This window comes from Mirounga leonina, unplaced genomic scaffold, assembly GCF_011800145.1.
Source record: "Mirounga leonina isolate KUSES-001 unplaced genomic scaffold, KU_Mleo_1.0 Mir_126, whole genome shotgun sequence".
Taxonomy (NCBI): domain Eukaryota; kingdom Metazoa; phylum Chordata; class Mammalia; order Carnivora; family Phocidae; genus Mirounga; species Mirounga leonina.
This window is the reverse complement of record NW_023270314.1, coordinates 12514834-12538658: the sequence shown is the minus strand read 5'-3', so window position 1 is coordinate 12538658 and position 23825 is coordinate 12514834. Positions and strand designations below refer to the sequence as shown.

Sequence of the window (23825 nt, the reverse complement as noted above, 5' to 3'; positions counted from 1 at the left end):
AAATGTAAATGGGGTATACATATGAAAAGATGATCCATCTGACAAGTTGTCAGGGAAATGCAAGCTATAACAATGTGATGCTGTTTTCAACCATCAGGCTGGCAAAAATGGAAAAATATTGGTAATAGCCAGTACTAGGAAGAATTTGGGGGAAATTAACAATATAAGAATTATAAGAAATCATTTGGCAACATTTAGCATATCTTATGACCCTGCAATCCTGCTTCCTATATATAGAAAGCATTCCTATAAAAATAAAAACATAGGATATACATACAAGAATGCTTATTATAGCCTGTTATGTATGGACCAAATACCAAAATAGCAAACTGGAATGGTTGAATAAATTGTCCTGTACTCAGTCTATGGAATATTTTATAGCTATTAAAATGAATGTTTTTCCAAATTTTATATATATATAAAATTATATGTATATGTATATATATACATATGTATATATGTGTGTGTGTATGTGTGTGTGTGTGTATATATATATATATATATATATATACTCCTGATGTGTTGAGTGGAAAGAGTTGAAGGGCACAATAAACAATGTGATACCATTTGTGATTCTAAAAAAAGGAAAGATATGTGTATATATATTTTTCATTGTTGTTGTTGACAAAAATAGAAAAATAAGGCAAAGGCTAGCAAACCACCATCATTGGCTCATCGGGAAGGTGGAGGTAGAGAGAGAGAGATGATGATTTTCTTTATCTGCCTTGCTAGATATTATTTCAATTCTACAACAGTATACAGTATTTTTATAATTTTTAAAAACTGTTATAAAGTATAAAAGAGAAGAGCGAGGGAACGATTGTGAGAAAACATGGCCCAAGACCCCAACAGGGATTCATTAAGGACAGTGGGGAACACATTTGGAAGATAATTAGTCTCAGATATTGAAAGCACCCAAAACCATGCCGTTGGAAAACAGGTGGGGAAATGTGAAGCCATGTTGCCTGGAGAAGAGATTGTGTGGGAAGAGATGATGAAGCTGAAGTGGAAACAAGAGGAAGTGATTACTGTTTGCCAGGGTTTCGTATGTGGGGGTGTCACCTAATGTCCATTTCCCACCTCTCTCTCACAGGACAGAACCCTTGATTTTTAGCTGGCTGCATGGCTGCCCCAAACGCTGACGCCGTTTCCCCCCTCCCTTGGAGCTGGCTGTGGCTCCCGTAGCAAGTTCTGGCCCTCGTCTGGGCACACACAGGGCGCATGTAACGTCCAGGCTGAACCTTTAAAAGGAAGGGGCAGAGCCTCCTCTTCCCCAACATATCTCCTAACCAGGGTGCCTGGGTGCCTCAGCCAGTTAAGTGTCTGCCTTCGACTCAGGTCATGATCTCAGGGTCCTGGGATCGAGTCCCACATCGGGATCTCTGCTCAGCAGAGAGTCTGTTTCTCCCTCTCCCACTCTCCCTCTGTGCGCTCTCTTTCTCTCTCTCTCTCTCTTTCTCTCAAATAAATAAAATCTTATACAAAAATACCTCTTAACTAATCCACCTGTCCCATGCAAGATGGGACAGAAGTACTCGAAACCTCAAATTTAGAAACTAGGAAAATAGATGACAAGTTTCAAGAGGATTTCAGACCAATCTAAACACATTTCTTTTTTTTTTTTTTTTAACACATTTCTAATAGGCAGGATTATTTAGAGATAGAGAGGGCTTTTCCACGAAGTATTTTGTCTTTCTTAAGTGCAAGTGCTCAAGCACATGCTAGATGAGAACAGTGTTATAGAGAAGGTTCTGGTATAAGATGCAAAATCGGACAATGTAGTCTGACTGGTCCTTTCAAATGATGAGATTCTATACTCCTATGAAGTGCAAATTTCAAAGCATTTCTATGTTTGGCCAAAAAGCGATGCTAGAAGCTCCTTACAGTGCTTTTCTCTGAGTCCTCATTTACTACAAATCAGTAGAAAATGTAAAACCCAGAGTCATCCTAGACTACTTCCTCAGTACTGATCCCCCCTCAACCAACTGATCTCCAAGTTCTATCCATTTTACCTCCTAAATATCACCCAAACCCATTTCCTCTCTTCCAGCCTCACTGTCATTGTTTTTTTTTTTTCCCCAATGTTTCATTCCAAAAATATTTCCAGAATGACTGTTGTATGACAAGCACCATGTTAATCACTGAGGACACAACACTGAATAAGACTCAGTCTGCACCTTCAAAAAAGAGATAAGCAAGCAAACAAAAAATTATAATCTGATGTGCTAAATGCTATTCTAAAAATATGCTGTGCAAGGGGCACAGCCTGGGAGTGGGGACTTGGAGGAGGGAATCAAGCAAGGAGGGCTTGCTGGAAGAGGTGACACCTGAGCTGAGTCTCAAAGGATAAATCACCTCAGACTTCACCTCCTCAGTGCAGCGTGTCCTGCCCTCCACCACTGCACTTTGTATACTTCTCCATTTTGCTTCTATTTCATCATGTGATTGTCTTCCTACCTATCTCCCTTCCTGGGTCCTAACTTGACAGAAAACGGAGTTTTATTTATCCTTATTGCCTCAGCCATGACCATGTGACAAGCAGATGGTATACATTCAATCAGCGTTCATAGAATCGATTGGTTTTCCTTGCAGTTAAATTAACTCACAGTCCTGGTGAAGGACTCCATTCTTACGAATTCTTCTGATGTGTAGTAATTCACAGCACATTCCACGTCTGCTTTTGAGATGTTCTGTTCAGCCTGACTGAGCTTTCACTTTTTGTTCCTACCACCGTGTATACATCTGAGCGCTCCAGAAGCCTCCTTAAGGGGAAGGACAGCAGCTTTCCTCCCTGGGAAGCTGCATCCCCCAGGGCATCCACCTTGGCTCCCTGGGCAGACGCTGCGGTCCCAGAAGCCTGCAGAGGGAAGGACCAGCGCCACACTGCTATCCCAGGATCATCTGCCGAGAGCCTTGGTCGTAAGGGCCGCGGAATGACTGACTGGGCGAGTGTGCTTTCGTACCTCTATTTCTGGAAACAATGACAGGAACTCAGAAACCAGTTTGAAACCTGAACGTCGTGGCTTGACTTTTTCTACGCTGGTATCTGTGGGCAGGTTAAAATGATCAAGTTCTAATTTCTAAGTTGCACCAGAATGAGGCAGTGGAAATTCATTATAATGCAGTGTTTCCCAAAGTGTAAAGCACATTCCGCCTGGGGTTTGCAAGATGATTCTACATGGTATGCAAATGAACGTATTTTAGTTAAGAATGTGTCTGTTTAAGGAGCACCTGGGTGGCTCAGCAGGTTAAGCATCTGCCTTGGGTCATGATCCCTGGGGTCCTGGGATTGAGCCCCGCTCAGGCTCCCTGCTCAGGGGGGAGTCAGCTTCTCCCTCTCCCTCTGACCCTCCCCTCCCCTTGCTTGTGCTCACTCTCTCTCTCAAATAAATATATAAAATTTAAAAAATGTATCTGTTTAAGTTTAGCAACCTAAGTATATTTATTTACAGTTACCTTTTTATTGGGGGCAAGTAAAAAAATAAGTTGATTCAAATCCATTGTTATGCAAATAATAGTATAGCTACTCTTAGAGGACCAGGTTAAGACGCACTGGTCTTATGGACCAGGAATGACATTCCTCAAGATTCACACCGCCCAGTAAAAATTATGGCAGGAGATATGCCAGAGCCAGAAGAAACCTTGGAGCCTATCTAAATCAATACTTTATTCACTGAATATTCATTCAACAAATATTTATTGGCACACTTACTGTGTGTTAGGGTCTGAATAGAACTGCAGTGAATCAGAAAGAGAGTCTAGTGAGAGAAACAGATATACAGAGGAATTATAATTATGATAGTTTCTGTGAAGAAGTAAAGCATGTATGAAACCATTAATAGCTGAATAATGTTTGAATGAAATCTTAAAGGATCAGAAGAAATTAACCAGGCCAGCTGGGGTTTGGGGGTGATACGGGAGGCAGATGGCGGGAAGAGAAGAGGGTGTGGGAGACCCAGAGGTGCAGTGTAGCTGGAGTGAGGGACAATCTCAGTCCCTCATTTTGCAAATACCAATACAGATTGCCTGTGGTAATTTCAATCAAGACCAATCCAGAAATGGAGGCCCAAGAGGCAAAGTGACCTGACATTGGCCACACATCCTAACAGCAGTGTGACCAAGGCCTCAATCCATTCTCTCCTGGGTCCATACATTTACCACATGCTTAGGTAGTGTCCTGTATTTGAGGTCTGTTCTGGGTGCTGGAAATCTTCCAGGGAACAAAATAGACAACATCCTGCCCCACAGACCCTATATTCTGATATGGTGGAGACAGCTGAGTCAATACAAGCATGTCAGTGGGAGAGAAGTGGTTTAGATCAGTGATGAGGGGTGAGAGGATGGCTTGGGAGGGGGTTGATACTTCGTGATGGGTGACCATCTGATGCTGTGGGCAGAGGCCTGAACGAAGTTGGGACTAGTCAGGTCTCTTAACCTCACTGAGGGCTCTACCCACCACTCCATGCTGCTCACTGGTATTCAGGCTCCTTCTGTTCTACCCCGTGCTAAGAGCAGATGCAACTCTTTTAGCTCTAATCATATGCTGGTATACACATCTTCATAGGAAATTTAGTCTACCAGGTAAGATCCAGGAAGGATCTATCAGAAGAAATCTCCACTTATAAATGCTAAATGTCTTTAGGGTTCACAGAGCATCTTGTGGGTATTTGGGGGTATGTGGCCATTTCCCAAAATGTAACCATCTCTGGTTCTGACAAAGTCCAGAGTAAGACCTGTAAACTCAAGAGAAGTCTTCATCCAGAGCCCAGTGACTCCGCCAAACACTTTTTCTCACTGTGCATAAGGACACCAGCTTCTCCCTTCTTAGCTGCCTTTTCAATATACCAGTCTTTACTCAAACACACTAAAACCACACTTTTTCCTTGGCATTTAAAAAGTCTGTGAAAAGGCACTAACGTGGATATTTGTTTCTTACTGGCTGATGACCTTCACATTCCTAGAGTGCTTCTGATTGAGTTTAGCAGCCTTTTCACTGTTCTGGGCAAACCAAAGATTTGGGGACATAAACAAACAAAAAAAACTGAATTCATTCACCAAACATATTTGGGGGCACAAGTGAAATTTTATCCCTAAGGACCTAAATTTTGTTGACCAGCAATGAATATTTCACAGCCCCTCTCATGTGCGAAGTCCCTAAGTAATGCAGCAGCTTAGGAATGGTTTGCAACCAAGACTGGAGACGCGGGCTCTCTGCAAGAACAGCACAGTCAAACTGAGCCGTGAAGGCTCCTCTTGAAGACACAGGCTCCCTAAAAGTGGGACAATGAGGCCATGGGTACACCGCCTCCTCTCAAGTCCATGGCAAAGCCAGGGTGTATATTCCTGATCCCCAGGATCCCAGCTCTTCCAAATGTTCCCCAAGGAAGAAGGGTACCCAGGGGTGCTTGGGTGGCTCAGTCAGTTAAGCATCTGACTCTTGATTTTGGCTCAGGTCATGATCTCAGTGTTGTGAGAGCCAGCCCTGCGTTGGGCTCCACGCTCATCAGGGAGTGTGCTTGAGATTCTCTCTCCCCCTCTGCCCGTCCCCCTGCTCACACATGTATGCGCTCTCTCTCCCTAAAATCAATAAATAAATCTTAAAAAAAAAAAAAAGAAGGAAGTAGGGTGTCCAAAACAGAACCATAACCTAAATACAGAGAACAAACTGATGGTTGCCAGAGGGGAGGGGTTGGGGGTTGGGCAAAACGGGTGAAGGGGAGTGGGAGGTAGAGGCTTCCAGTTATGGAATGAGTAAGTCATGGGAATGAAAGGACAGCATAGGGAATAGAGTCAATGGTATTGTAATAGTGTTGTGTGGTGACAGATGCGAGCTGCCCTTGTGGTGAGCACAGCGTAACATATAGGCTTGTCAAATCACCTGAAACTAAGGTAACACTGTGTGTCAACTATGCTTCAATATAAATAAACAAACAAACAGTAGGCTTCCCATAACTGATGGCCTAGGAGCTGCCCTGGGAAGCCCTAGGTCAACAGCGTGAGATGCAGACAGACAGTCCTCCAGTCTCCCCCTCACCATTCCCCTCGGCTCTCCACACCTTTCCCTGTGGATTGGTCTAATAAGGGAGTCCCCAGTAGAGATAAAACATGGGACCACAGGGTGTTGATGGGGAAGGCAGAGAGGACGAGGGGCAGGGAACAAAGAAGTAATTTTGGAATATGAGATAATCCAAAGAGAGGGTAGTCCCTAGTGAATAGAATCATTACCATACTATTGAAAAGAAGAACTGGATGGCAGGAAAGCACTAAAGAAGAGGTGCCAAGGATGCCTGGGTGGCTCGGTCGGTTAAGTGTCTGCCTTCAGCTCGGGTCATGATCCCAGAGTCCTGGGATCAAGTCCCGTACCCGCTCCCTGCTCAGTGGGGAGTCTGCTTCTCCCTCTGCCCCTCCCTCCTGCTTGTGATCTCTCTCTCACACTCTCTCAAATAAATAAAATCTTTAAAAAAATTTTTTTAATTAAAAAATTTTTAATTTAGGGCGCCTGGGTGGCTCAGATGGTTAAGCGTCTGCCTTCGGCTCAGGTCATGATCCCGGGGTCCTGGGATCGAGTCCCGCATCGGGCTCTCTGCTCCTTGGGAGCCTGTTTCTCCCTCTGCCTCTCTCTCTCTGTCTCTCATGAATAAATAAATAAAATCTTTAAAAAAAATTTTTTTTAATTTAATTTAATTTAATTTAAAAAAAAAAAAAGAAGAAGAAAAAGAGGTGCCCAAATCCACACAGGCCTGGAGGAAGTCCTGCCTATTCATATCACAAAACACCACATCACGGTGGTATCTGTGTGCCGCAGAGGCACAAGGAATGCTTTGCGGAAGTGAACTGGCCGTGGGTCCCATACACTGCTCCCTGCAAGAGCCCACGCCTTGCACACCATAGCGGAGGGGCCAAGTCCACGTAACGCAAACACAGAGGTCCGTCCATATTAGTCATTTAACTGAAGGGCTAGCTGGGCAAGGAAGGCTTTTAAGCACTGAAAGGTTTCCTGTGGAGGAATCTGAACTGCACTGAGGCTTTTATTTGGCCCCTGTTGACTTTCCTTACTGCACAGCACCTGGAAAGAGCATTATCAAGCTCCACATCATCTCAGCTTGGTAACTTGTGGTCTTTGTGGCTTGAGTTATCATCTTCAAAGGCCTTCCTGGTAAATGATTCCAAGCAGTTCATTTACATGTCTGTCCTATGTGATCACATCTGCTTGTCACCCATTGTACTCCATGAAATTCTAGCATGCTTTCATAGAAAGGACATCCAGGAGAAAGAAAGACAGTGTATTTAATTAAAATAAAAAATCTGTTAGGAGCTAAGTTCACACCGGGCATAATTAATAATCGTCAAACACTTAAATAGGTAATAATCATATACATAGCATCTATGTAAGTTGCAATAACAATATACTGTATCCCAGAAGGCTGTCATTTTTCCTCCACAAATATTATGTGAGTTAATTCTGATTATACAGCTTTAAATTAAATTTATACAATGTATCTGAGAATAATAAGACATGTTCAGGATGAAAGCATTCTTTGAAAATAAAGAAAAATGTACATATTAGTGACAATTTACGTATCTCCAAAACTTTATTATGTTAAATTCCCATAGTCTATTCTGCATCATCTAACTTGTACAAAAACTTTTTTAAAGAAATAGACTCTTACAAATGTATTTCCAGTAGTTCTCCTTATATTCCAAAATAGCAATCCAATCCATGCACTTGGCTCCTTGCATTACTTAATGCTTTCCAGGAATTGTTTAATCCAGGAAAGAAGAATATCCAGTTCACTGATGGCTTTGTAGATTCCTTTGTTTCCAATCTGCAGATAAAGTGGAGATATAAAAGCAGAAAATTTTCACATTTTATTTATTTATTTATTTATTTATTTTTTAAGATTTTATTTATTTGACAGAGAGAGCACAAGCAGAGGGGGAGAGGGGAAGAAGCAGGCTCCCTGCTGAGCAAGGAGCCCGATGTGGGACTCGATCCCAGGACCCTGGGATCATGACCTGGGCCAAAGGCAGCCACCCAACCAACTGAGCCACCCAGGCATCCCAAATTTTCACATTTTAAAAAACAGAGTACTCGGGGCACCTGGGTGGCTCAGTCGTTAAGCGTCTGCCTTCGGCTCAGGTCATGATCCCAGGGTTCTAGGATCGAGCCCCGCATCGGGCTCCCTGCTCGGTGGGAGGCCTGCTTCTCCCTCTCCCACTCCCCCTGCTTGTGTTCCCTCTCTCTCTGTGTCTTTCTCTGTCAAATAAATAAATAATATCTCAAAAAATAAAATAAAATAAATAAAAAATAAAAAACAGAGTACTCAAAAACAATGACTTGAAATACTTACCTCATAAAATGTTCTTTTCATCCTGGTAATTGTTTTCATCTCTCTAGCTGAGGAAGCACAGGAAATCTAATAAATCAACAGAAAACACAGATTATATTATTGAAGAGGCTCTGATAATACTTTCCCATCCATTCAGTAAACATTTATTGAGCAGGTATAATGTCCTGAGCATAGGTGTGCCCTGGCAGGTAAATAATAGTTGGTTTCTGTCATCACAGAGGTTATAGTTTCACGGGAGAAGCAGGTAATAATTTAAAAACAGAAAGTTACAAATTATAAACTACAATGAAATCTGTAGTTTATATAGGAATTTACAGGAATGACCTACTTTCAATGGGATGGTCAGAGAAGGCTCTTTCGAAGAATGACATTTAAATTGAGATCTGAAAAATGAGAAGGAGCCAGTTGTATGAGGAAGTGAAGAAAGGAAAGAGGGTGTTGGGGAGGATGCACAGGAGAGAAAAACTCAGGTAGAGGAGAAGGTGTGCAAAGGTCCTGAGGTAGAAAGACTTAGTGCTTCCCAGAAAATAAAAGAATGACAGCATGGCTAGGGCAATCTAAGCAGGGAGATGTAGGAAGCATGGAAGATGTGGGAACTGACAAGAAAAAATTCCCTTTTTGAAAAATCACCCTGTCTGCTATGTGCATTGCATAGTACAATATTCAGGTATTGATTGCCAGGAGAAAGGACCAGGAAATATTACTTTCTTCAAAAGAAGAAGGAGCAGGTTGACATTTTGAGAAGATGGGCAGTAGCCAGGCCAGGAGAAACTGCCAGCCTCCTTTGTGGAGGTGAATTTCCAGTCCCAATCTAAGCACAGAAATTGCTTAGAAATCAAGTGGGAGGACATTAACTTTGTCCTCTATTCACCCCCACATTTCTATAGGGTTCATTAGAGAAAATGGAAGAAAAAGGTGAAAATGTCTAATTTATCTCTTTAGTCTTTACTCATAGAAGCTTTGTGCTGGAAAAGACCAAGGAGATTGTATAGGACAATTCTTCTCAATTTACAGAAAAGGAAGCCAAGGCCCAGTGGTTAAGTCACTTGCTGAAGGTGTCACGGAGGTCCTATCCTAGTGATAAAATAGGGCCAGGCACATCAACAAAGATAACAGTAAAAACTCACAAAATGGAAGCAGCTAAATGACAACATTTGTGGAAAGAATCAAAACATGGCCAATGTCAACCAGCAGGTCCCTTGAGGCCAAAACACAAGGAGGAGGAGAGCAGGGAGAATGGGCAGCATGCAGGCTCCTTTCCTTATCAAGAGGAGACAACTGAAATGATTTGACAGCTACATCTCAAATGCTGTTGTGGGGTGTAAAGGTGGTGATGGTGTCACGACTGCCCAAATGGGGACTCTGCTTTCGGGTGAGACACTGCGTAGGAAGGAAGAGATCCTTCTTGTCAAGGGGGCTTCCCTGAGTAAGCACAGAAGAGCTGCAGACACAGAACGTTCCGGTAAAGATCTGGTTTGCAGGATTTGCAAGCATGGCATTGGACTGCCCTGTGATAAGAGCCCTGAATTAAGAAGAGGACCTTCCAATCCAGACCAGATGGAGGGAGGCCGAAACAGACAGCGACAGATCCGGGACAGTGGTAGCCAATGTCAGACAGTACAGTCAGAAAGAATCTATTCATTCATTAAGCAAAAGTTGGTGAAGTGCCTTTTGTGTGTCAGGCTTCAGTGCCAGACCCTAAAGACATGATGACAAAAAAAAAAAAAAAGAGTAAATAGGAGTTGTGGATAGGAAAATCAAGGAAATACCAGATCAACGTTAGAAGGTCAAAATTCAGCAGGTCCAGGACCTCTCTTCTTTATCCCAATTCCCCTTCAAACGAAGACAAAAATACTGAGGAGATTGTTAGGGGAAAATAAGAACAGTCAACAGGTATCACGCTAGCATTACGTAGCAGGCACTAATCTGAAGGCTTCGATTATATTCATGCACTCGGTCCTCCCAACAATCCTATAAGATAGGTGCTATTGTTATCCTCATTTTACAGATCAGGAAACTGAACACAGAAGTTAATATTCTGCCTATGTTCACACAGTAAGAGGAAGAACTGAGATCTTAACCCAAATATTCAGACTCCAGAGTCTGTACTTAAAACCATTCTATTATACTGGAAAAAAAAATAAAACAACAACAACAACCAGCATAACTTGGAAAAGATATTCTGACTAAGCCAGTCTCTTGTTGAAAACATTGAAAGTCCAGTTCCAAAGAAAGATTAGCTTAAAGATCTCTGCTCTGCATTACAGAAGGGAAATGCTGGAGATGGCTTTAAAGGGCTAAGCTGATTGGCAGAGAGAGAGACAGAGACAGAGATTTCAACTCGAAAATGGATGATATGATAATAAACAGAAGAAATCCCGTGTTTGTTGTGTGTGCGTGTGTGCTTCTTTTTCATTTGTTTTTCAGACTGGAACTACAAAAGGAAATTCTAGAAATAACCAAGTCTAGTCCAGCCAAGATAGTAGCTATGGAAAGAATTTAGAGGAGTCTTCCCACTAATTTATAAATAGAGAGTTTGATTAGATGCTAATTCCTTCTCACCCGAAATTATCTAATATAAAAGTAGTTGGTCCAAATCTTGCAATTGGATGAAAGAGAACATCAAGAAAATCAATACTTGCTTAATTCCAAGGCACAATATCCAAGTTCTTAGATGCAACGGATCAACTACAAAGCCCAGAAGCAAGTCAGATGGCATAGTATCAAGCACGCATGCGCTAGGGCTTAAAGGTTTAACACCAACAGTGGGAAGCCAAAGAAACCAACCAAATTCTGGACAGTACGGAAGTTAAATATCAGTAAGGCATTCCTGCTGACTATGTCTCTGCCCAGAGAACTCCGACCTGCAGTTCATCCCACACCGGGTGGGAAGGACAAGAAAGGCATCTGACTTCACTCCATCTAAGAAGAGCAAGAAGAGTAGAAAAGGAGAAGACGAGGTTTGGCAAAACCACCACCACCACAGCAACAGCAAAAACCACTTACAGCTGCTGGTGTTGCCACTAGGGCTGTGCTGGTTTACAGGATGCTTTCTGGGGTCTCGAATTCCATTTACTGTAAATGACCTCCTACTAAAGATCCTGCACAGAAGGTTCTCCTTTTCCTCACTGTTGTAAACATGTCTACAGACCCAGGAGGACAGCCAGGTTTACAGTCACAATTCAGATGACTTATCTTGGAAAGAGAAATTTCTAAAGGAATGATTTCCTTTACTTTCTATTTCAGTGTATAGTTCATTTGCTGAAAGCAATGCACGACATAGGGTGAGCCATTTTACTGTAGGAATGGCTGCATGATTTGACAGACTTGACCAAAGCAGATAGGATCTAGACTCCAGGCCATTTGTCAGTAGGACTAGAATAACTAGGACTCAAAGAAAGTGTGGGATAGTCATGGAATAACTAACACCAGGCAACACTCTCAAGTTTATTTGAGAGAGAGAGAGAACAGGAGCGTGGGGGGAGGGGCATATGGAGACAGAAGGAGAGAGAATCTCCAGTAGACTCCCGATGAGCAAGGAGCCCCATGTGGGGCTCGATCTCTGGACCCTGAGACCATGATCTCAGCCGAAACCAAGACTCGGATGCTTAACCGACTGAGCCACCCAGGCATCCTGATTAATTTAATTTTTTAAAAGTAGCCTACAAGATAAAAATGGCCTTGGGGCACAAGGGATGGTTCACAATCTACTGAGACAGACAGTGATGCAAATACTATGTGATAAATATTGTAATAAAAAAAAAATACAATTTCTCTAAGACAGCAGAGGCAGCCTGACTGTGGGATCCCAAGAAAAAACCAATTAATTGCACCTTGAAGGGTGAATAAGATAAAGTGGCCGGAGCAGGGAGAAGGGACAAGCAGAGGAAGCTCAGCGCTCCAGCCTAAAGCGAGCAGAGATGATTTGGACGCCCTTTCGGTCTCAGCTAAAATGGCCAGGGTCAATGACGGGCGGTGTGGCCCTTAGCCTCCAGCCCTGCTGCAGCTTCTCCTGAGTCCTGCTTCCTACACAGCACCCAGCAGAAGCTGAGACTGGCTGAACCTGGCTGGAAGCATTTTCAAGGAGTTCTCAAAGGACAGAGACTTTATCAGTCAGTTTTTATTGTTCCAGCATCTGGAAGAGTATTCACCAAGTACTAGATGCTCAATAAATGTTCATTGAATGAATGACTCAATGAATACAATGCAAGAACCAGCTTACGGCTTCAGGGTTCACAAAGCCTATGGTTTAATAACAGAATGAATGTCCTGGGCACTCATGAGCATTTTGGTTTGTTAAAAACAATTGGGCGAACAGATACAATCTGTAATTTTGTGCCCCTAATCTCCTCATGTTTTGAATAATCATACAAATCCAGGGCGCCTGGGTGGCCCAGTTGGTTAAGCGACTGCCTTCAGCTCAGGTCATGATCCTGGAGTCCCTGGATCGAGTCCCGCATCGGGCTCCCTGCTCGGCAGGGAGTCTGCTTCTCCCTCTGACCCTCCCCCCTCTCATGTGCTTGCTCTCTCTCATTCTCTCTCTCTCAAATAAATAAATAAAATCTTTAAAACAAACAAACAAACAAACAAAATGAATGATCATACAAATCTGTACTGTGTATCACAGCTAAAGCACAAATGGAAAATCCGTCTCCACTGATCATTCTGAGGAAATGAAAAATGTGCGTCAAGGACTAGACAGCTACATGCAGTATAGTCCTGCAGAGAACTGATTGCTCCGAGTGTATTCTCAAATGAACAACCTCAAATTCTTTCTCTGAAGAGTTCTATTATGTTACATCTATCATAAACATATACAGCATTTTCACAACCTCTGGAAGAGTATAAAATCATACATAAAATTTTATACTGACCTCAGCATATGACTTCAGAATGGATTGTACCATCTCTTTTTGTTTTTTAATTTGTCTTCTTCCTTTTTTTTTTTTTTGGTTTTGGTTTTGTTTTTAGTTGACCTTAATGGTTAACAGTTTACACAGTTCCGGGGTGCCCGGGTGGCTCAGTTGGTTAAGCGACTGCCTTCAGCTCAGGTCATGATTCTGGAGTCCCTGGATCGAGTCCCGCATCGGGCTCCCTGCTTGGCAGGGAGTCTGCTTCTCCCTCTGACCCTCCCCCTCTCATGTGCTCTCTCTCTCATTCTCTTTCTGTCAAATAAATAATAATTTAAAAAAAAAAACAGTTAACACAGTTCCTACTCTGGCCATGACCTTGGTTTCCTGAAACATTCTTTCCCCCAGAATGCAAATGATAGATAAGGGATTCAATTAAATATTAAATTAATTTAATTTTGTTGTATGATAGCAAATGTAGAGTTTTAAGCAAATCTTATTAATTAACTTTCTGCACTTTTTTACGTGAGGTCTTACAAATACGATCTCATGTGCATTTAAAATAACAGTTGAGAAAAGTATATCAGTGTAGCCCATTTTGAAAAAACTAAATGTCAGTTTGGCAAAAGTATGGGCTTTAAGACATCAATACAACACTACTAAGACCAGAAAGGTTTATAGGAAACCTAGAAATGAAATTTTTTAATTAGTGTAAGAAAGCATAATTAAATTTGTGTCCAAAGAGCTTGCATGAAAGGAGGGAAAGTGACTAAACTATTAGCCAAATTCATAATCTGACATTTAATTTTAAAAAACAAATGACAGGTAGCCAATTCCTGAATAAATATATATCAGAAGAGTTTACAAAACATTGTCTTATGTCTATAGTCTCCATAACTAATAGAATCATCTGACATAGATTTGTGTATATGATCTTGCTTACCTACAATAATCCTAGACCCTCATTCAACATTTCTCCACATTCCAGCCATAGAAAAAACTAGAAAGAGTTTCCATACCTTAAATACAGATACTAGGGTAGTATAACTTTATTGCAGATTTTTAAAAATTCTCAGTGTAACTGTTTATCAGAATGAGTCCATGCATGGAGTTTAACTGGACTTACTGTGGTGATCATTTCACAGTTGATACAAATACCGAATCATTATGTTGCTCATCTGAAACTAATAAGATGTTATACATCAATCATATATCAATAAAAAGAGAATAAGTCCATGTAATTTAGCACCTGGAAGGATAGAGCTGTGCCCCATAATTTTGATAGAAAAGTTATATATCACTAACCAAGGAGTAAATTCGTCAACAAAGAGATTCTATAATATCATTAGAAAATATATTTATTCTATATTATCATTAGAAAATACATATTACCAAATATATTGGTTTAAATATATTTATTTAATATTTTTAATTATTCAAAAATCAATTACATTGAATAATATATTCAATGATTCAAAAATGATCTCTTTATCTTTAAAGAATTACTGTAAATTATACATATTATGCAAGTTAACACTAACATTGGCACTGAAAAGGAATTTGTTGTTTAGGTGAACCACTCCTTTGGAAATTGTTGAGAAAATATAATTGGAAGAAAATTAGTGTTCTGTGTAAAGAAAGCAATAAGAAACGACACTAACAATTTTACGGAACTACTACATGCTATGAACTTTGGTATATTATCTCATTTAATTCTTCCAACAACCACAAGATGAAATTATTGGTATTGTTGAAGACAGGTTTTGGACTTTGCACTTAATGAGAGAGTAACACAGGGTTGGTCTCACTTCCTAATTCTGGTTTTATCACTTCAATCAATTGCAATTAAAAACCTGAAATTGGGGCACCTGGGTGGCTCAGTCGTTAAGCATCTGCCTTCGGCTCAGGTCATGATCCCAGGGTCCTGGGATCGAGCCCCACATCGGGCTCCCTGCTCAGCAGGAAACCTGCTTCTCCCTCTCCCACTCCCCCTGCTTGTGTTCCCTCTCTCGCTGTGTCTCTCTGTAAAATAAATGAAAAAAAAACCTGAAATTACCAGGATAAATAATTGGCAATGCTTCATAAGTTGGTAAGTTAGTTGCACTTGGGTATACAAATTACTTATTGAACACACTACAAGAAATCGAGACACCAATACTCTATTTGCCAAGACTTACCAGACTTTGAAATTAAATACATACAATAAATATGAAGAAATGTATCTAATCACCATTACTACTCAAGCTCTCAAAATGTTAATTAAAGTAGATCATGAAATCTTAAAAACAAATGGAATTTTTTTTTCAGTTTCAATTTGGATCACTAGCAATTAGGCAAATTATTTTGTAAATTCAACTAAGCAACTATTAAGTTCCTTTTTAAGTCTGAGAGTATTTGAATTCTATAAGAATCTTTAATGTCTTTTTTACATATACATAGGTCAACTATCCAAATACTATGGCTAGCAAAGATCATAAAAATAAAAATGTTTACATCACCCATAACTTATTTCCTTTGAATAATTATACCATCTTAATCACCCAAATCAGACTATTTTAATATGTAATATTTTATTAGGTACTGCAAAATGCCTAGAATGTTACCAAAAACAAGGAGATGACATTCAAATACAATGGTACTGGAATTCCAGACCAAATGGTCTACCATGATAATTATCATGGTGCTGTCTCTTGGGAGTGGCTCAATAAGATGCCAGTCTTAGTGGACTTACAAAGAATCCCAAAAGGCAGGAAGCTTGTAGAAATCAGAAAGATTCCTCAAAAATGAAAAATAATACAAGTCCATGAGTTAATAATAACACTAAGACAAAGTAATTACTCATTGATGGCCTTGGAAGAATGTTAGAAAAGCAATTCCTTATATTGAAAACTGGTAAAGAAAAAGAATTAACTATTTGTGCTGCCTTTTTTGTATGATCAATTTCTCAGGGCAGCCAAGTGGTAAGGGGTAAGTTCTATTTATGGAATTACCCCATTTATAAATAAAGAAGGTATAATAGAATGTGTAAAGTATCAGTTTGCAATGCCTTATGAATAAATAGATCTAGATAATAATTAATGACTGCTAACATGATAAACATAAATGCCATATACTATGTGCCTCTGATGAAAAATACACAACACTACATATGAAGCGATTCAGCTGAAATATCAAGCCTGAATTTGATCAAGAATCTATGCATAATTACCAATGTATGGAAAATAAAGAAAAAAAAATTAAATGAATCTATGAAAATTCAATCATCAAAATACAGACTATGAGAAACTTTGTAAGGCAAATGACCCAATATCTTTAACAGATAAATTACAAGAAGAAGGAAGAAGAGGAGAAAAGAAAAAACCTAAAGAATTCATCCCCAATAGAACTGTACTACAAGATATGTTAAAGGAAATCCTTCAAAGAAAAGGAAAATAATGCCAGATAGAAACCTGGTTCTACACAAAAGAATGAAGAGTCTCAAAAATGGCAAAACACAAAGAGCTATAACTAACTATTAAGTTAACAAAAGGGATAAAATGAAATCATTTTAAAAATCAATCAAGAAGAAGTCAGAAAAAGAGGAAAATGGAACAAAGAACAGGCTGGGTAAATAGAAGACAAGCAGGGTGGTAGATTTAACTCCAACCATATTAAAACCCAATCACTTAAAACTAAATGGCTTAAACCTACGAATAAAAAGATAGAGTGGATAAATACACACACAACCTAAATATGTGCTGCCTATAAGAAATCCACTGCAACTAAAAGGCACAAATAAGTGTAAAAGGACAGAGAAATATATCATGCTAATACTAATCAAAAGAAAGCTGAAGTGGTTCTATTTGTATCAGAAAAAGTAGGTTTCAGAACAAAGAGTATTATTAAGGACAATAGGGTACTTTTATAAAATAAAAGGGTCAATTCATCAAGATAACTTTGCAATCATAAATACTTATGCACCTAATAGCAGAATTTCAAAATACATGAACATCTACCATGAATACTGATAGAACTTCAAGGAGAAACAGAAGAAGCCACAGTTAATGTCAGAGATGTCAATAATTGATAAAATAAGTAGAAAGAAAATCAGCAAAGATATAGAAAAATTGAAAAACAGTAACCACCAATTGATCTAGTAGATATTTCTAGAAAACCCCACCAAACAGCAAGACAGCTATTCTTTTCAAATACACAAAGAACTTTTACCAAAATTAACCAAATTCTGGGCCACAAACATGGCTTAATAAATACAAGAGGATTTGAGTCATATAAAGGATGCTCTCTGACCAGAATAAAATCAAATTAGAAATCAAAATCAAAAAGGCATCTGGAACAATCCCCAAATATACAGACACTGAATGACACCCTTCCAAATAACCGATGGATCAAAGAAGAAATCAAAAAGGAAATTAGAAAGTATTTCAAAGTGAATGAAAATAAAGCACAACATATCAAAGATTGTGGGATGTAGCTAAAGTTGTACCAAAAGGGAAATTTATAACGCTAAATTCCTGTACTGAAAATATTAAAAAAAAAAAAAAAATCTCAAACTGATAACTTCAGCTTCCACCTTAAGAAAACACTGAAAGATCTCGAGTTAGTGACCCAAGCTTTCAATGTAAGAAATCAGAAAGAAAAGAGTAGATTAAACTCAAATGTAACAGAAGAAAGGAATAATAAAGTTCAGAATGGAAATCAGGGAAATTGAAACAGAAAATAATAGAGAAAATCAATTAAACTAAAAACTGCTTCTTTGAGAAATCAATAAAATTGATGAATTTCAATAAAATTTCAGAAAAAAGGGTGAAGACAAAAAATACCAATATTGAGAATGAGAGAAGTGACATCTTCCTATACTATACAAAACATTAAAAAGTGAGGAAATAGCGTAAATAACTTGGTGGCTAAGATTTGGTAGATCTGATGAAATGAATAATCATTGAAAAACACAAGCTGTCAAAGCTCACTCAAAAAGAAATCGATAACCTGAATAGCCTTGCATCTATTAAAAAAATAGAATATTTAGCTTAAAATCTTCCCACAAAGAAAACTCTAGGGACGCCTGGGTGGCTCAGTTGGTTAAGTAACTGCCTTGGGCTCAGGTCATGATCCCGGAGTCCTTGGATCAAGTCCCACATCAAGCTTCTGGCTCAGTGGGGAGCCTGCTTCTCCCTCTGACCCTCTCCCCTCTCATGCTGTTTCTCACTCTCTCGCGTGCATGCACTCAAATAAATAAATAAAATCTTAAAAAAAAAAAAAGAAAACTCTAGGCAAAAACGGCTTCACTGGACCAATTCTATGCACTCCTTCCAGAAAATTCAAGACGAGAGAATACTTTCCAACTTACTTAATGAGACCAGCATTATACTAATTCCAAAAATGAGACAACGATATTACAAGTCAAGAAAACTACAGACTAATGTCCCTCGTAAATGTAGATGCAAAAATTGTTAACAAAATTTTAGCAAATTGAACCTAACAATACATGATAGGGATAACACATTATTACCAGATAGAGTACATCCCAGAAATCCAAAGTTGGTTTAACTTTGAACATCAATGTAATTTGTATCAATTGCTTAAAAAATAAAAATCACATGATCATCCCAATAGATGCAAAAAGGCATTGACCTAAATGTGAAACCTAAAACTAGAAAAATTCTAGATGAAAACATAGTAAAAATTCTTTGTGACCTTGTGTTAAATATAGATTTCTTAAATATGGCACAAAAGGTATGATTTTATGATTCACTGAAGAAAAAATTGATAAATTGGACATCATCAAAATGTAAAATGTCAGAGCACCTGGGTGGCTTATCATTTAAGCATCTGCCTTCCACTCAGTCTGTGATCAAGCTCCACATTGAGCTCCCTGTTTCTCCTTCCCCCTCTGCCCCCCCCCCCAGCCCGCACTGGCTCTCTCTCTCTCTTTCTTGCTCTCTCTCAAATAAATAAAAATAAAACTTTTTTTAAAAATGTAAAATGGGGGCACCTGGGTGGCTCAATCATTAGGCGTCTGCCTTCGGCTCAGGCCATGATCCTAGGGTCCTGGGATCAAGCCCCGCATCGGGCTCCCTGCTCCGCAGGAAGCCTGCTTCTCCCTCTTCCCCTCCCCCTGCTTGTGTTCCCTCTCTCGCTGTGTCTCTCTCTGTCAAATAAATAAAATAAAAAAATCTTAAAAAATAAAATAAAAAAAAATAAATGTAAAATGTCTTCTCTTTAAAAGACACTTTTAAAATAATGAGAAGATGTCATAGGCCAGGAGAAAATATTTGCAAATTATGTATCTGATCAAAGATTTGCATGCAGAATATATTTTAAGACACACATACTCAAAACTCAGTAAGAAAATAACCAAACTAATTTTTTTTTCACAGGCAAAATATCCAAACAGACACTTCACCAAAGAAGATACATTGTTGGTAAACAGGCAAATCAAGAGATGCTCAACCCCAGTAATGAGGAGATGCAAACTGAAAACACAATGTGATACCACCACCCTCCACCTACACGGGCTGGCATCGGTAAACATTGACTATACCAAGTGATAGCAAGGATACTGAACTCTCACACACTACTGGTGAAAAATGTAAAATGGTACAAACTGCTTTAGAAAACAATTTGGCCATCTTTTACAAAATGTACACCTGACCTATAGTCCCTCTATTCCATTCCTAGGTATTACCCAAGAGAAATGAGAATATCTGTCCAAAAACTGGTACCTGAGTACTCATAACAGCTTTATTTGTGATAGCCAAAAACTGGGAAGAGATAACCAACAGTAGGTGAACAGATAAATAAATTGTAGTATATCATTATAATGGAATACTACTTGGCAATAAAAAAGGAATAAATTATTGATACACTCAATAACATGAATGAATCAAAATAATTATGCTGGGTGGAAAAAACAGACATAAAAGAGTATAACACATACACCATTTACATTAAATTCTAGGATATGGAAACAAAGCTATAGTGACAAAAGGCAGATCAGTGGTTCCCTGGGGACAGAGGGACAGGGGCAGAGAGGGAGGGGATCACAAAGGGGCACAAAGAAACTTTGGGCACTGATGGATATGTTCATTATCTTAATTGTGGTGATGGCTTCAGAAGTGTATATGTATGTCAAAACTACCAAATCATACACTTTAAACATGTTCAGTTAATTGTGTATCAACTATATCTCAATACTGTTAACAAATACATCATAAATATTAAACACACACAAAAATATATATGGAAAATGTATGTACTAGTTTTATGCTTATGCTGATGCATGGGACTCTGAAACTTTTAGCAGGTCTAAAGCAACTTGTTTACCTTCCTCCAAGCTTCCTCCTTCTATACTGTTAATAAACGACCCCCCCCCTACTCAGCCCCCCAAGTAAGAACCCCAGACTCTACTCTCCTCCTCAGACTCTCCTCGCCCTTCCCTATGACACTAGAGTGCCACCACTCTGCTCCAGGCACATTATTGCGATGCTCTTCTCATTGTTTCTTCTCCCTCGAGCCTCACCCCCCAGCTACAACCCTCTACCGTCACCAACGAGGTCTTCCGGAAACATGCAGAAGTGATCATGCCATGCCCTTCAGTGGCTTTACATTCTCTTCAGGATACAGTCCTTATCCATGGCTAGTGCTATCATGCCTTACTCAACCAGGCCCTTACCAGCGTCTCCTGGCTAAAAGTCTAACCAACCAGCCTCCTCTTCCCATTCCCCAAGCCACCTCCCATTCCCACTCAACTACTTGCAGCTTCCTGAATAGGGTGTGTCGTTTCATACAAGCTTCTCCCTGCCATTGCTGCCCCTCCAGAGAGCAGGGACCAAATCACACTGGCCTTTCTCACTCAGCACAGACCGGGAAAATACAAAAGCAGGCCACCCTGCTGTAAGCCAGCTTGCAAAAAGTCAATTTACAAAACTGACTTGTTTCTTTTCACCATTTTGCTTCAGGTGATTGGGTTTTCGTTTGTCTTCACAACACCATTTTCAGGAAAGCTCGATTTTGTCTCTTTCGCTTCCCTTCTTATTCATGAGAAGAAGATATTCGTAAGAAGAAATCATTCACTGACGAGAGCAGATGCTCGGTAAATTTATATTAAACAGATACCAGCTTCTGTTTTCAAAAATGCAAAATTATGACTGGGCAAAAGAGTAAACGCAAGGCAAGCACCTATTTCCCTAGAACAATGTCTGAGAAGGCTTTCCAAAGCTCAGGCTCATCCTCTGGTTTTCTTTTTCAGTTTCACAGAAGTGTTTGCTTTACCCCAGGGCATAAACTCCACAGTTTGTGAAACAAATTAACTGGAGCTAGCAACGCTTGGCTTCAGGTGGGAGAAAGTAAGGAGAGCCCCGAATTAGGCGGCGCTTGGGGAGGTTGATGGGATGTGTGCTCGTATGTGGCCACAAGGGGGGGCCAGCCACCTTGGTAAGTAGCCAAACCTGCGTGACAGGCGCCCCGCTGCTCCCCTCCGCTGTGTGGCCCACGTCCCTGAAAGAATATCTTTACGGACAGAAGCGTCTTGACTGACAGGTCTCTTCAGGAAAACAACAACAACAACAACAACTCCAAAAACAAATCAAGGTAAACCAGAGTCCCTAGATAGTTGTATATTTTCTAAATGTTTCCTCTAGAACATTGCTTGGCTTCGCTTACAGCTATCATTATGCGTTCTCTAGCTATTTGAGGCGAGGAAACCGAACTGATGGGAAAACAGACATGGCTTAGGGGTTCCAGATGTCCAGAGACGCTACAGTATCAGGCAAGGATTTATTCTAGTGCCTCACCATCAACTTCATTTGAAATAACGTTAAATTAAATCGGATGGCTAATGCAATGAATAGCACCTACACAGAGGAACCAGGGTTAAAACAAAAAAAAAAAAGGAGAAAAACAGAATTCACTTAAAAAACAAAACAAACAAAAACAAAAAGACAAACAAAACCAGGCTGAAAAGGATGCCTGTCACCAGACACTGAAATCCAGGGAGCAGCTAGCTTGTTCCTTTAGACTCACTCTAGCCTATAGTGACTGACTCACATTGCATATGTCCCCTATATCAAGTCCTTCAAGGGATATTCTCTTTCTCTTCAAATCTTTCAGCGGTGAAAATGCTCTTACTGGGGGGTAATAATAACTTAGGTTTAGGGGGAATGAAATATAAAATTATATGATAATTCAGCTTAAATTTAAGAGACTATACTATTTACTGTCTTTTTTTTTTAAGATTTTATTTATTTATTTGAGATAGAGAGAGCGAGGGAGAGAACGAGAGAGCGAGATCACGAGCAGTGGGGGAAGGGTAGAGGGAGAAGAAGACTCCCCACTCAGCAGGGAGCCCAACGACGTGGTGCTCGATCCCAGGACCCCGGGATCACAACCTACGCTGAAGGCGTAACTGATTGAGCCACCCAGGCACCCTACTATTCACTGTCTTAATAAGATGACCTCATAGGTCAAGATAGAAAAAGCCAAAGATAAGTAAGTTTCTTTCCCCGAGTTTAGGCAAGGGAACTGGCCCAGAGCATTTTCTCTCTTCTACAGAGGTACCAGTTGGTAATTCTTCTCATTGCACTTATTTGAATGGAATAGGAGAGTTTATGAAACGCCATGCAACCCAAGTCTCAAACAAGGACATAACTTAAATACAAACTAACCAAAGAAAAGGAGAAGGCAAAAGGAGAAGGAGTGTAAATTCTTTACCTAACTGATCAACTCACCCGCATAAAATGCCACTGTGCTGTGGTCTGCAACTTGAGATCCTGAGCACTTTTATGGACCACGAGGAAAAGACATCCTAGCTCTTAAGAAATAAAAATCCGAACCATGAGAGACTATGGACTCTGAGAAACAAACTGAGGGTTCTAGAGGGGAGGGAGGTGGGGGGATGGGTTAGCTTGGTGATGGGTATTAAGGAGGACACGTATTGAATGGAGCACTGGGTGTTATATGCAAACAATGAATCACGGAACACTACATCAAAAACTAATGATGTAATGTATGGTGATTAACATAACATTAAAAAAAAAAAAAGAAATAAAAATCCGCCTCCAACTGCCCAGCGTTTAAGTCTCAGTGACCATAATACCCCAGAGTAGAGAGCTCGTCTCCACCTGGCAACCCAAGGACTGCCATAATCATCACTGCTCCACTGTCTCACCTCCTGCAAGGTGCAATCACAAGAGGCTGAGAAGGCATCCTTGGAACCCGAACAAGATCACAGAAAAGATCCACCATTCCCCACAGAGGCAAGTCAACTACTATTGCACGCATCCTGGCTTAATTGTTTTGCTTTGTTTTGTTTCATTTTTCTGCACTGGTCTTTATTACTGTGGATGTTTATAGAGAAGTTTGGTCACTTTTACCTTCCTAATGAGTTCCGCATTGTTTATGGTGACCATAACCATACCGCAGCATCACGTAATTTAAGCACCAAAGAAGACATACTGCCCTTTTTAAAAGTTTGTAAAGTTTTGACTGAGACTATGCCTTAAAAAGGACATAACTATTTTAAAAAATTAGTTGAATAACTAAGAAAAAAGTAATCTAACAGCCCTCATCAATATGAGTAGGAAAGAAAGAAAGAAAGAAAGAAAGAAAGAAAGAAAGAAAGAAAGAA

At 39.9% G+C, this 23825-nt stretch overlaps 1 protein-coding gene across 1 annotated transcript in view; it reads right to left on the bottom strand.

The window, feature by feature from the left end:
- Positions 1-7739: 7739 nt before the first annotated feature.
- Positions 7740-23825, bottom strand: part of IL26 (interleukin 26) — a 17187-nt gene continuing 1101 nt past the window's right edge. Inside the window, 2 exon segments of the mRNA XM_035001966.1 lie at positions 7740-7826; positions 8352-8417. Coding sequence (XP_034857857.1) covers positions 7740-7826; positions 8352-8417 — 153 coding nt within the window.